Genomic DNA, 14,719 nt, shown 5'->3' with positions numbered 1-14,719 from the left:
CGCCCGCCCTCGCCGCCGCGCGCAGGGAGGGGCGGGTCAGCCATCTTGGGCTCGCCGGGCCGTGCCTGCGAGCGGGCGGGGGAGGGAGCGCCCGCCTTGCGGAAGTGCCCTCACTCCCGCCGCCGAGCCCCGCCGGAGCGCGCCCAGGGCTGCCCGCCGTCCCCAGCACCGCCGCTACCGAGGAGCATGGCAGGGCGGCTTCCGGCCTGTGTGGTGGACTGCGGCACCGGGTGAGCGACGGCCGGGGCGGCCGCTGACAGCTCGGTGCCGCCCGGGGCGGGGCCGGGCGGGTTCCGCCGATGCAGATGGCGGCGGGGGTAGCGCTGCCCGCGGCGGGGCCGGGGAGCCGCGCCCGAGCGGCCGCGGTGCCGGCAGCGGGAGGGCCGGGCCGGGCCGGCGCAGCAGCCGGCTGCCTTCGCGTCCCCTCCCCTCCCCTCGCTCTGTCCGGCGGGCCCGCCGCGGCCGCCCGGCGGGGAGGGGTGTCCCGGCGCGGCCCCGCTCCCCCCGCGCCGGCAGCCGGGTCGCGCCGGCTGCTCGCCCTCGGGCCGCCCCGCTGGCAGCAGCCGCCTGCGGCCCCGGTGCCGGCCGGGGCGCAGGGTCCCTGCGCGGCTGAGGAGCCGGGGTGGCGAGCGGGGAAAGGACGGTGCGGCTGCCCGCCGGCTCCCGGAGCGCCCCGCTGCTGGGGGGCGCTGCGCTGGCGGGTGCCGCCCGGGGGGCTTTCTCGTGCTGATTTTTTTTCATCTGTGGGTAATGTCATTTATTCTGTTACTTCTCTCTGTGGAAGAAAAAAACCCCTCCCCCTCCACGGAGCAAGCGCAGAGGAACTTCCTTAGTTTTGTCAAAGCCTCTTCCTGCTTTCGGGCTTTTATACCTTATAAGGCAGTTTTCAGTGTCAAACGTGAACCAAATGCGTTGTAGAAACTCTTCTTTTTACTTAGCAGCTGCCAGCTGGTGAAGAAAACGCGGTGCCAGCGGTGTATGGCACCGAAAGCGCTGCGGGAGGGAGGCCCTGGGGGCTCCTGCTCCCCGCTCCGCCGCGGCGGGGGCTGCGGGCCGGGCGGCGGGGCCGGGCGGGGGGTCGCACCGTGCCGCCGGCAGGAGCGCGCTGGGGGGTGACACCGCGCCATGCCCCGCCGGCTGCACCTGCACTGGGGTCTCTGCAGATGAAGTTATTTCATTTTAGGCATTATATCCATCAGCCTTTCCCTGGAAAGGGAAGTACTTGTATATTTTCAAGGCTTTTCCTCTTTAGGTACCGCCGATAGTGTGCTGATTCTTTAACTCATCTTTGTTTCGCTTGTCCATCCTACTAAAAATAACTCAATTTTCTCCATTAACGTGCTGTAGGTACAGATGTATATGGTACCCTTCAGAAAGGGCATGTTCTTTTGAAATCCAGGCACTTGTTTTTTGAAAGCACGTGCTTTGCCTTCCCTTCAGGAGAATGTATTTGGTGTAGGATGTTAATAAATAGGTCTGTAATAAGTGCAGGTATATATGTGTCTATAACATCTGCATGTTTAGCAGTTGTATGAAGAAGTCACGCCTGTAGTTAGACTAAGGACTAACCCCTTGAATTTTACAGAACGAACGAAGCATAGCAGGAATGAGAGTGGGTAGCTGAGTGTAATGGAAGTATGCGTGAGTTTATCGTGATACGTACATGCACTGTTTATCTTTCAAAACAAGATCTGTAATGTACTGTGCTGCATGCTGCTAGAGGTTTTTTGTTATCCCACACGTTTGTGCATTGCAGGTAGTCCCATTAAAGTCAGTAATTACATCTGTATAGGTTTGCAAAATACAGGTGGTGATCACTGGTGTAGAGAGACTCACTTTGCACTCGCTTGCAGTGATACCCAAGCAGGAACAGCATGCTAGCGTACAGCTGCTGAAGAAATGACTTTGTCTTTTTTTAATTTGAGGGATATACTGAGGGAAATGAGTGTTAAAGCAAGTCTTCCTGGAGAAGATCTGTGTGTAAGTTCTCCATTAATCAACATCAGTGCACAGAGCATATTCTGTAATTTTCTTGAAGATGATGTTGACCGATTTCCTGTTTTATTTATTTATTTTCCCCTCAGTCTTCAAAGATTTCTCTAAGATACTTTTATCTTTTGCACCTTTATTTTTGTGTTTTAGTGCAGCCTGACCTGCTCTGCTATCCAGGCTTTTCCTTTCTGGTGCACTTTGTAGTCCAAGGTTGTTCTTCCCCGAAGTTCTGTTTCAGGAAACTGGGGGCAAAGGTTTTTAACATTGGAAATGTTACAGAGCATTGGGGTTATTGGAATTAATGGATTTCAGTAGGCAAAGGTATAAAGTGGTGAATATACATAGGAAAAAAAATGTAGTACTTGAGATAAATAAGGAACAGGTGGGTAGTAGTGCGGTGGGATGTGACAGCATAATCATGCTTGTACTTTTTTATTTTTCAATTGTGCAGCCCTCCCAGCCCATCTCATTTTGTGTGTGTAAGTGAGAACATGACACACAAATTATGTCAGCCTTGTGTTCTGTGCGAATCAGTTGAGGTCTCATCTTTCACCAAAATGAAAGAAAGCAGACTAAGATAGCCCCTGAAAACAGGAAAAGAAAGAGATTTCGAAAATACCACCAAAGCAGAAATGTTGAAAGGAACTGCCTTGTTTGGAACAGGGAAGGCTTTAGAAGTGCACAAAAATTCCAGTCAGTAGGTTGTTGTTTTTTTAAGAGGGAAGGGATGATAATTAATTTACAGTCCAAGGAGAATTTACTTTAATCAGCAAAAGGGCACATGTAGGAGAGGTAATAAGGGTGTCTTCCTACGTGTCATATGCCTATAGCCACAGGTTCGGTTTGTTGATCTGAGTGTTTTTCTTGTGTGTGTATGTGTTCATTTTTTCCAGCTAAGATTGAGGTGAGGGAGATGGGTGAGAAAGGTGGCAGAGTTGTGCTTTTCAACATCAGCCGGCACAGATAGACAAATTTTAAAAACATTTTTCAAAGCATGAAGAGACCAAAGCACAGAGGGGTTGGGGAGAACATGTGATACATGCCACTTGAGGTTTTAGCAGGTTAGTCAAACTTTATAGTGATCATCCAACTACATGTCAAACAGCTGGAGCTGGCAGGTGGGTGAAGTCAGTGACGCAGCAGTCAGATTATGGGTGTAGCAGAAATTCTTCCAGTGTTATGTCTGTTACTGTGAAATTTGCATTCTTTGCTTAAGCAAACCTGATATCTAGAAAATAAGGTAATGGATATCTAGTAAGAGCAGGTAAATACTTAATTGTGGTTTTAGGAAGCTACTTGTCTGAAGCAGCATCTTAACAGTACAGTTACAGACGTGGAAATGAAAATGTTGAAGAGCTCAGTTAAACGCAATTGTTAAACCCAAGATTATTTCTTTCTATAATTGATAGCATTGTCTAGTTTAGTTTTAAGTATATTGTCATATTGTTTGGAAATCTATAAAAGAATATCATGGGCCTTATTGTCAGGGAGGTCTTTGTCCATGTTAGTATTTAATTCAATTTCACTTGGCTGCTGTGAGCTCCTTCATTTCCCTTCTTTCCACAAAATGTTGGCACCATATCCCTCAACAACGAGCTATGAAGTAGCGCACCTATGTGGTGGTCTCTTCATAATCCTTCAAGTACTGGCAGATGTTTATGATGCTCACTAACTCAGTATGTATGCTGTGAGTGAGACTTCCTTACATACACCACAGTCTGAAGTATTACATGCTTTTTAAAATAGAAGTATAGGAAAGTATACGAAAAGCACACCAAAGAAAGAAAAAGGCTCTTATTTTTTTTTTTTAATCTCTGTAAGCTTCAGTCTTTTACTGTGTGCCTTTTGGGTATTTGAATAGTTCTTGCCGCTTGTTCTACAGGCGAACACAGTGCAGCCTGTGAGCCATGATTAAAAGCTCTTCCTACGCCACTTCAGAATTTAGCTTGATTAGGTTGGCAAGCTGGTTTTAGCTGTGTCTTTCTGTATGAATGCATTCCCCCCCCTTGTTATAAACTTGTGTAGCATTGAATTAGCTCATTTGGGATGACAGCCAATTGCAAGTGTTCAAATTAACAGCTCTTTAGCTGAGCTGAAGTAAGTGGCTGTATAACCTACTGCAGTTCCAAAATGAGAACTTAATTTTAGCAATGAAAGTGATTTAAAGAAAATTATGTGTATTTACTACACCTAAACTGTTTTCTGTAGACTTGTGTGCCATTTTTCTGGGGCTATGAGGGGGATCCATTCAATACTTGACTGTCACTGGTGACCAGCTTTTGGTAGTGTACCTGAGAGTCTTTTGTTGGTAGGGTCATGTATGTTGGTTAGCCTTCTCTTGAGTAAATTGGTTATGTGATTGTGTTGGAAAAAAAATCTGTTGTGTGGTAATCTTCTCTCATATGCTGCTAGACCCCTTTTTCACTTCCCTTACACAGTTTACAAAAATGTGTGTTTTGTTTTTTTCTTTTTCTTTTCTGAATACTAGGGGAGAAAAAGGTTTTTGGGTTAACTGGAGAAAGACTCGCTGTTTGTGATGGGAGCACAAGAGTCCCTTGATGCCCTGGGTTCCCTCCGAGCTGAGAGCCTGGAAAATTGAGCCTGCTCAGGGTTTCCGAGCTTTTTCAACGTGAAGTTGCAAGCTGTTGTTTGAAATGAGTCACATATATCTCTTGAGTTTCTTGGCTGTTCTGTTTCTGTAACCAGTTTTGCTGTGAATGAAGGGAGGACGAACATAGTTACGTGACAGCTTAAGTTGGCTGGTGCTCATGTGGTACGCATGGTGGAGTGAGGTTTGCATTGGGGGACATCTCTACAAACTGGGTTTCTCTAATCTTCGTGTCACACCTGTATAGCTTCATGCTGTTAAGTAGAGCAAAGTATGTATAGGTTGAGTGTCTTATGATAGGAAAAGTTATGACAGGATTATGTTGTTCTGTTTCTCCTCGGGGTTTTGACCTGGTAGTGTAATGTGTACAAGATCCATGAAAAGCTAATTATCTTCAATAAACAGCAAAGATAGGTGAGATGAGAAATCCAGTGTATGAAAACAAGGTAAGGGGAAATAACAGCCTGTATTTTATTTGCTCTGCAACTTTTTTACTATCTTATACTGGACCTTGAAATAAGTTTCCTTTTCTAACCCATTCTGGAATGTTATTTCCACAGGTTTTCAAATTGTAACTTCTGTTTAATATAAGTATTTCAGCACTGTGATGTTCTTGCAGTTAATATTTCAACCGGATATCTTGTCATGACCTTTCGGGGGTTCCAGTCTTTATGAAAACATTCTCTTTTGGGATGAATTCGCTCTATGTTGTGTCATCCCACAAGTAATTTCTCAGTATGGAAAGCATGAACAATTTCTTAATGGAATATGGAAAAAATACTCTTCCAGGATTTTAGGAGTATCTTTTGCTTGCCAGTAGCTGAAGCGGTTAGAAAGGGAAGGGAAAATGCTTCATCCTTAACGTGGAAAAACGAGTTGTGCCAGATTGAGAATTGTGGTTTAATACATTTTTCTAAAAATAATTGCGAAGAGGTTCTAAAGACCCCTGATGACCTGTGGTGTCTCTTAAATAGTACGTCACAGCCCACATTGCAATGCTAAATGCACAGAACATACAGTATAACTAGGGATAACAGGAATTCAGTTAGGAATATATATATTCCTATACACACACACACACTCTTTGTAAAATTCCATTATAGGAATCAGTTTTTTATCTTGTTTGAATGTGTGTCAGAAGCTATCCAAGATGCATGGCAACTTCCAGTCCTGTTTCTGCTTTTCTTTTTCCCATGTCCCATTTAAGCTTTATTTTTGTGTGCGTGTATGTATATATGTATGTGTGTATATGTGTAAGTGGGGGGGAGGGTTGGCAGCACATGATTTTTCTGAGGGCAAACCCACTTGCATCCATGGACTGCATCTGTAAAGTTAATGATACATGAGTCATCTTTATGTACAGCATTGCTGCTACCTGTGCGTGCATGGGAAGGTTGTGCAGTCGCTGAGCGCAGGGTCCAGCCCTGGCTGGGGGGAGAGGGCTGCGGGAGGTGAGGGTTGTAGGTGTGCATGGGTGGGACAGGGCAGGTTCCCTTCTTGTTTCTTGGGTTGTTGTTTAGTATCAGGCTTGGAACGTTCTGCCAGAAATCATGTTGATTGCATGAATCTCATGGACATTTTCATGTCTAAATCAATTGAAAATACAGTTGCTAGGAGTTCAGAAGTACTGTACAAGTTTCTGAGTAGTAATCTGTCCTCTACGTTGTTTTATAGGCACATATAAGAAAGTTTGAAGTTGGTCTTTTAGTTCATGCAATTTAAGAGTTTCAACATAATGTTTCAAAATTTAGTTTCATCATTGCAGACTTTCTTTGGGAAATGCAAAAAGGCTTTGACCATTTCAAACTGGTTTTAACTTTAATTTTGGATAAACATTCTTCATTTAAAGATTTTCCAAGGTAAAATAACTAAAACCATTTCAGTTTGTCCCCAGTGTAATTCATGAGTTCTTTATGGCTTTGTGTAGGAAAAAGAATCTCCATTGCTTTAATTCTTAATTTTTGGGTTGTTTTAGTCACTGAACTAAAATATATTTAAGTGTACCAATCTAACAAAACCTGTCCTTGGGTAGATGCTTAAAAATAGCAAACTGACTGCAAACTTGTTAAGTGTCCATAGCAGGATTATTTTAACCATAAAAACTAAGCATCTGTTCATTCCAACTGCTAGTGCTGATGTATTGCGTGCCCCCCCCTTTTTTTTTTTAAATCACTTGTCAACTAGGATTATATCCAAAATTGAAAAAGTCCTCATTTCATCTGCTGACTTAGTGTAGGGTATAACAGATTTTTCTTCCTTTTTGTTCTAATCATGATTTTTGCATTGTTAAGACTAGTTGTGGAAAAACTCTAGATAAATGTAGATTGTTTTTTGGGGTTTTTTTTTTTTTCTTCTAGGGTTTCCTTTTTCTCTTTATTATTCTCTTGTGGTCATTGTGAAAGTTTGCAGCTGTGCACAGGATGTGTTTTGGCATGCTCAGTCTGTAGAGAGCAAGATGCAGACAGGAGGTTGTCTGGTGGTACTTTATGATTGTACCCGGCTATCAATGGATGAATCCAAATCTTAATTCTTTAGTTGGTGCAGTATCGCTTATCTATTTTTTTTTCAGTATTAGCACTTTATTTGCCATGACTTGCCTTAGATTTATCATGCTGGTTATCATCTGCAAGAGCTTTCACAATATGATTGCATATTTGCAGTCAGATTTCAGAATCTCTTTTTAAATGATCTTATTAAATGAGACCTGTTTTTTATATTAAATAAAATGGTTTTGCCCACAGCTTAGTGGGGCATTTTTTTCCTGTGAGACAACTGTTTCTAATGGGAAGCCGACTTTTATTAGAAGCATGGGCTAACAACAATACGTAAACTGGTGTTTTAATGCAGGCATGTGCTTGATGGAGAACACTCGGTTGCCTGCTGAAATGCTGAAGTGGTGACCAGTGTACCGGCCAGATTGGGATTGTGCTGAGGCAGGCTGCTGCAGTGCTTGCTGTGTGCTCCTTCTCTGCTGTCCTTGCTCTGTCTGTTTGGTTTCATTTTGCCCGCTGCTCAGATTGCTGTGATTGGGGCGATAGCGTAGTAGCTATTGGTTCAAAGCTGGAGCTCTCAAGTGCTGAAATTGTGCAAATAGCAAGCACAAATGCTCAGCTTTTTTTAAATGTGGAATAACTTTGCAATTTTAGCCCCTCTGTTGCATTTGTTTGGAAAAACTTTCAAGTCAAGTTTATATGAGCTGTGGCTCTTTATACATCGTATGACTTATATTTTACCTATTTCATTTCTTAAAGTGCAAGATTTTGTCTACTTGGAAATTACATATTTGGTGATTGAATTGATCCCTTGTTTTATTTGTTGAAAAGTATGTGTAGTTTATCTAGTCTTTTGGGTTTTTTCTTCCTTATAGCTTTCTGTGCCATGTTCAGCTTAATTTGGGCAAATGATGTAGAAAATCGCCAAATTAATCTCCCCCTCATAAGAAGTAATATATACAACTAAGTAATCAGTCATGCAAACTTCCAGAGTTTTGGGGCATTCTTTACTCATTATTTGGAAATATCACATGGAGTAGTCAGGCTGTGGAAAATGTTCAGAAAACTTGTGTAAAGATGAAATAGAAATTTATTAAAGAAACTAGCAGCATAGGTTAGTATTGTGTGGGTGTGGTGTAACACAGAGGCACTGTTAAGATACTTGTTAAAATGAATTTGTCTAAAAGTGTCAAAGGAAGCAGTAAGTAGAAAGAGAGCATTCTGCTTTTGCCAACACAAACTGCTTTCATGGTACAAAGATGATATCCAAAGCCGTTTCCTCTTCTTACTTTGAGGAAAGTGTAGTCAAAGGAAACGTAATTTTTTTCTGTGTGAAAGTACATGTCAGCATTAAATATTTGAAATGGATTTTACAACATAAATAAATTTGTCTAGGAGTGCAGATTTAGATGGTATCATCATCATAATGCCTGAACTTGGATTTTGTTAGTCTTAAACACTTTACACATGGGGTGGTTTTCAAGTACATTTTTTATGTCTCAGCAATAAGCTAGAGTCTTTTGGTAATAAATGCATATCTTCTGTTTAATGTTAGGAGAAGATAACTTTTTCAGTGTCAAGTTATCGATGTTTATTTTTTTAAAAGTTTTGATGCAGGTAAACAGAGCAAATTTGAAAGTTGATTCTCTTTTTTTCAGACATCAGTAAAATTAGCAGATGCACAATGTGGTAGCTTCCTCTGTTTCCAGACTGGTGTAAAAACTGTCACCTGGAGACTCTTATTACAATGCATGTGGATTTGTTCAGAATGCTGCTTTTACCTCTGCGTTCCTGTTAGTCATGCACCTGGAGGGTTCTGGTCTGGCTATTTGTGACTGTGGCTTTGCTGTTTTTACTGTCCGTTTTAGCTAAATTTTACTAGCAAGCATTAGTCATGTCTGTGCTTTGAGTTGTATATGTAGCTGCTGATTAAAAAGCAGTGCTGTATAAATGTTCTAGACAAAAATATAGATACTTTTCAAGATAACCTTTTTCAGAGGTAGGATTTTTTCCTATTTAGGAAATAAATGTTTGTTACAAGCATTTCTCTTCCAAACTGCTTTTGAGCCTACTTTGTCAGTTTTGCATACTACCTTAATCTGCTCATGACTTGTTTTACTGTAACTGTTACAGTATGTGGTGAGGAAGTATTTGCTGCCGAGGTGAATTGAGTGGACTGATATTTTTCAGGGGTAATACTGTAAAAAAAATAGTTTCAGATACACAGTAATGCAGTTAATTCCAAGGCCAAGGTTACAGACTGCCAGATTTGTAACATCCCTGGTGTTTAGACGTTCCATATGTCATTGAAATATTGTCTTTTACCATCCCTTCATGTGTCTTGTCTGCAGTTTAACAAGATTCTTCATCTGAGAGCTCTTCTAATTTTATGTGCTTTTTCCATTTATAGAGGTAATTCTTTGGCTTTCGCTTTTGATTACTTAAAATGTTTTTGATCAACAAGTGTTTTTTTTTTAAAACTTGACAGAAGCGGTTGCTATTTAAAAATGCAAAGTAGTGATGTGTGAAAGGTAATATTAGCTAAAGGCGTAAAAATATGAAAAGTCTTTTGCTATCTTGTGTTTTATCAAGGACATCTGAAAAGAGATAGTCAACTAATTTATTAATACAAGTCCCATTTTCCTAATATAATCAGCTCCTTCAGGGACTTCTGATCTGCTGCTGCTTAACCAGTTTGTGCCTGATGCTGGAGCTGGGCCTTTTCTAAATGGGCAAGATGGCTTTCCTCTTTCAGCATCATTTTCTCATTATTTCTCTTTACGAGGTTTTGAAAAGTAAATACTTCCTAGACTTTTCATCCTCATCTGGTGTACAATAAGGATGATAGAAGTAAAGCAACAAATAAAAACATAAATGCTTGTTCAGGCTTCTCAGTCACATGAGACTCTGTATATGAAGACTAGGGGCTCATCCATGTTTCAGAAGTTTTCCACTTCTTTTTAAAGCGGCTTTGTTATCAAAAGACATCAGACAGTAAAAACACTGTATCATAAATTCTGTGTACATAGAATTTATCCAGTTAAACAGGAAAGAATATTAAGCCTGTTTTGATGAAGTCTTTGACGGACATACCATCTGTAAGGATCTGTGGACCAAAAAGCAGAATCCCTTTACATTCTGTTTAAAAACTTGGCGGTTTTGCAGTTTGATTTATTTCATGCTTTTTTGACCATGTTGCCATGTCTGTGACCTCTTTAGAATCTCTCCACTTTCTGAGCTTTTGTTTAGTGCCTTCTACAACCTGCTCACTTAATTAGAATTTTCCTAGAGTGAGAGTAACATAGCTTGCAGTGTATTTTGCTGCTGTATGCACACCTGCCACAAACAGTTTACATGCTTCAGTGAACTGTAGTTGCATCTGAACTATCTTGCATGCTGTAACACCAGTGGCCTGCTGTGAAACTATGAAATTGTGAGATGGTAAAATAATCTTTCTTGCTTTTGTATCTTTTATCTTGAGCCATTCATAATGATGCTGTTTACTTAATAATAATTTAAAGATTCAAGCAATGATTGAAATTTCATGAATTGAAATATTAAAGAAAAATACTCTTTTTTTTGTGCAATCATTTTAACTGTTTCTTTGTAAAACTTGTTATGCAGCAAGCTATGATGGAGGACATCTGCATAAACAAAGTTTACTTTAGCAAGCAGAATCATGTACAAATGATATAATGGTCCTTACTGCTGTTCAAGTCATACATGTGGAGAATTTACTGCTGTGGTGAAGTGAGGTTATGAGATTGGATTTAAGTGGCCAGATGGTTTGCAGACCATGCTAATGAAGGCAATTCACGTGCAAAGGCAACAGACTTAAGAAGATTCTTCACTGTACCTTGTTTTGCATAATTGAGGCTTCTTGTCTGTTTTTGGAGTTTCTCTCTGCTCTTGGTTGATCCAAAGAAATGGCCCCATGCAGCCATGTTCTCTGTTAAATTCTTTGGGTTGTCGACCCACGAGGGAGCTTCAGAAAGCTGTGGAATGAAATCCAGGTTGGTGCACTGGCTACTTAGCGCGAGGTTTGGAGATGCTAGCATGTAAATGGGAATTGTCTAAGCAGGACAACAGAAATGCCAGGGTGCATTTAGAATTTCCAGATCCTGGGCATCTGATTTCAGACTGTAGGAAAACAGTTTAATCGTATAATGATTCCCAGGTCTGAAACTCCTGGGCTCTGGTATGGGTATTGCGTTCAGAAATTAACAGGGACTCCTTCTTTTAAACCACTCATCTGTCGCTGTTTCTTTAAAATGGCCAATATCCTGTTGTGTGCAGCTGTTAAGTGTGTGGTGATAATTTGTGAGTCCCACTGGCACAATGGAAATGACACTTGAAAACTCAAAAATTTCTGCTAGGAAGCAATATGTAGCATGTCTGTGAGGTATCTATATCCATGTCTCTATGGTCATGGAAGAAAATAATTCAGCAGTCTTTGGAGTAGGGATCAAAACTGTGATCATACTTCTGAGATGTGTGCTGTGGTTACTGGGCTTTCTGTCTCTGTCCCACGTCTTGGAGTCTTTTCCACGTGGCTTCAGGAGAAAAAATGCAAAGCACTCTTGCCTCAGAGAGTGTTTATAAGCAAATGAAGAAATGAGAGATTGGCTTGAAACCCATTTGGATGAAAGAGGATATGGACTACAGATCTCCTGCTGCCTGAGCAAGTGTGACATCTTGCAAAAAAGCAGTATCAGCTTGCTTTTATGAATCAGTCTAGTATGACTTCGTGTAAAGCCTAACCCTGTCACTGAATGCAAGACTTGCTTGGAGTATGGCCTCTTGGACAGGTTCTGCATCGGACTTCACAGAGGTGCACTTGTTTCGAGAAACCTTGCAGTGCTTGGTGCACAGGCTGTGACATACACCAAAGCAGAATGTTACGACTTACGCACAAGCTACCTTGTGTGCTGTACAGGTTACTTACTGTTCTTGGGAAGCCCATTGCATCTGCAGGGTAAGACACAAGTCAATGAATGTGTTGCATTTTGAGTGAGAGCTTGCACAGAAGGGTTCCTGTGGCTCAGATGATGGACAGTAATTCAGAACCATGGTGAACAGGCAGCAGTTTGATGAATAAAACAAGACAAGCCTGCTGAAAAAAAGTCCTTTTATATATATATATATATATTTGGTTGCCTAACTTTATGCATCTTGAAGATAAACTGGAAAGAGACCATTTTGATTTCAGCCTAGTACTGACTTCCTTTCCAGAGAGTTTCAGGTTTGTTACTCCCACTCCTGTTATTCCTCCTTCCCCACAGAAACTTTTATTTTTTGTTTGTTTTCATTGCATCTTTCCAGAGGGGCCAGTGTTGGAGGTACATCTTATTACTGTTTGGGGGGTGCATTAAAAAAAAAAAAAAGACACCCATACATGAAATTTCTTTTGGTCCAGGTCATTAGGAGTGGCTTAGGGGTAGGCTGTAACCCAGTTGTGCTCTACAGAAGTTGGAGATCAGGTGACGTGTCCTCTAGTGCTTTTCTGTGTTTGTGCTTGGCTAACTTGTGTCTTTGCTAGGAGCTATCAGCAATTCTGAGCAGCTAAAGAAATGCATTGCCCGTGAAGCAGCTGTCCCCTGATTCCTCACCCTTTTGTTAAAATTTCAGTTCTGCTAGAACTAGGGTGTGTAACTTGGGAGAATATATGCAGTGACATTTGTTGTGAACAGGAAAGAAGTGGAGCAAAGGCGCCTGGCCATGGTTTGTGGTTTGCAGACGGAGGTTCTGTTAATGACGTTCTCATTAGAAGTTCTTACCCTAAGTGCTGTTTCCTTTTGGCTTTAAAATCGCCTGCATGACTAGTACGTAAGTAACCTTCAGGTGACATTGCTTTCATGTCATAGCCTCAGAAACATCTATTCCAGGTTAGAGAGCACATATATAAGAAATCACATAAGTGCTGTTGAGAGCACTGTGGAGAGCCTTTTGGCTGTCCTTCCAGAGATCTCTCGAGCAGGTCAGTACAGAGCTACTTCACAGTTTCAGGGTGTGAGTCTGAGGTGGATGTGACTCTGGAGATACTTCTCCACCAATATTTGAGATGTGGATTCATAGAGTTAACTTAGAAAGAACTTTGTAAATTGCTAGCCCCACCCCATTTGTGGTACGAACATCTCCTACAAAAAAATGTGGGTGGTTTTTTGTTTTGTTTTTTTTTTTTTTTTTTTTTTTTTTGTCACGTCATTACATCTCCATAGGCCAGAGGATGGCGTGTGAGACCTGCTGCCTTTTGAAGAAGGCATTGCAGGGAAGTCACTGGGGAATATCAGCACCGCATATATGCATATTGATAGGTAGTATGGGGTGGTGTATGTATATGGTTCTCTGTATAGCTACCTACACATATGTATTGAGATTTCATGGACTGTGTTTGGATAGTTAGTAGCTTATCTTCTAAGGTAAATCTGAAGGTCATGATTATCCAACAAAAATTTTTGCTGTGCTTGTTTTTTGTTTTTTCTCTTCTTTTCTACTTAAATGAGCTCATAGGCCTACAGAAACCACTTCAGGTAGCTGAATGTGGAGAAATAAAGGAAAACATCTGAATGATCAAAGTTGAATTCAGGTTTTCACCTTTGGGATTTTGTAAATCAGTTCTGCGTTACATATTTTAATAGAAGTCTGCTTATACCATTCTACTCATCTGAGCAGTGCCTTGCTCTCTTACTGCTGAGTGCCCCAAATTCAGTGTGGGAAAGCCCAGTCCGTGTCTCTTTAAATGACACGTGCTTGCCTGTCTCCATGAAAGTCCCTCCTGCCACTCCTCAGTGCTATGTAGCAAGCAAGACAAGCAGTGTTTTAGTGGAAAACTGTGATCCAGTATTGGTATTGCCTTATGATATCTTTAATATCAGGATTTTTTTCTGTAGCGGTTGTGATTGCTGTTCTGGGGAAGACAGGGTGTGCCTCATTCCCCAGTGAATCATACATTAGTCAGGCATGTTTTACTCTGTATGAACTGCTGGTGGAAACTGTATACTTGTGAAATTTAGGTTGCCCATGGCATCTTCTTTTCACACGATTTAAGTATTTACTTCAAGTGACAGTGGTGGAATAGATCTGATCAGTCTCAATAAAGCCTCATCTTTGAAAAAGTTAGTTTTTTTAAAAACCCTGCTGTTAGATTGTGCATTTGGAAAACTGAAGACTTTTATTGATTATTTTTTTTAACTTTTTTGTTTCATCTGTCACACTTTTAAGCTCCATTTTAACTCAAGAATGTATCTCTCTATATAATGTTTAGTTATGAAAATCCAGCTTGCTGTTTATGGTGTAGTCCCTGGCAGCCCTAGCTACTGTACCAGTCACCATATGAATGTTGCAAAAGGCAGGCAGTGCTGGAGGAGCAGGTCCCAGGTGCAGGAGGTGGCAGCGGGTCCCTTCCCTGACTGATGGGCGAGCAGTGGTGGCATTCCCAATGTGGAAGGGAGAGTGTGGCAAGGAAGCCTTGGTACACCAGAGATGGGAAGCATTGCATTGGAGACTACGCTGGAGACTTGCTGATACAATGCTTTAGTATTCAGACTGAAAGCCATGTGGGTTTTTTTCCTCCCCCGCCCCCCTGCTCTTTTTGAAGCCTGAAAATGTGACTTTTCTTTTATGAGTC

At 41.6% G+C, this 14,719-nt stretch overlaps 1 protein-coding gene across 1 annotated transcript in view; it reads left to right on the top strand.

Annotated features, from left to right (window-relative positions):
• The first annotated feature begins 44 nt into the window (after positions 1-44).
• ACTR3 (actin related protein 3) overlaps positions 45-14,719 on the top strand; it is a 32,760-nt gene continuing 18,085 nt past the window's right edge. Inside the window, exon 1 of the mRNA XM_080399672.1 lies at positions 45-230. Coding sequence (XP_080255798.1) covers positions 187-230 — 44 coding nt within the window. The 5' untranslated portion in view covers positions 45-186. The remainder of the gene's footprint in view (positions 231-14,719) is intronic.

The sequence above is a fragment of the Falco punctatus genome (genome assembly GCF_963210335.1).
Source record: "Falco punctatus genome assembly, chromosome: 8".
Classification (NCBI taxonomy): Eukaryota; Metazoa; Chordata; class Aves; order Falconiformes; family Falconidae; genus Falco; species Falco punctatus.
Note: the sequence above shows the minus strand (reverse complement) of the source record. Positions and strands in the feature narration are given on the sequence as shown.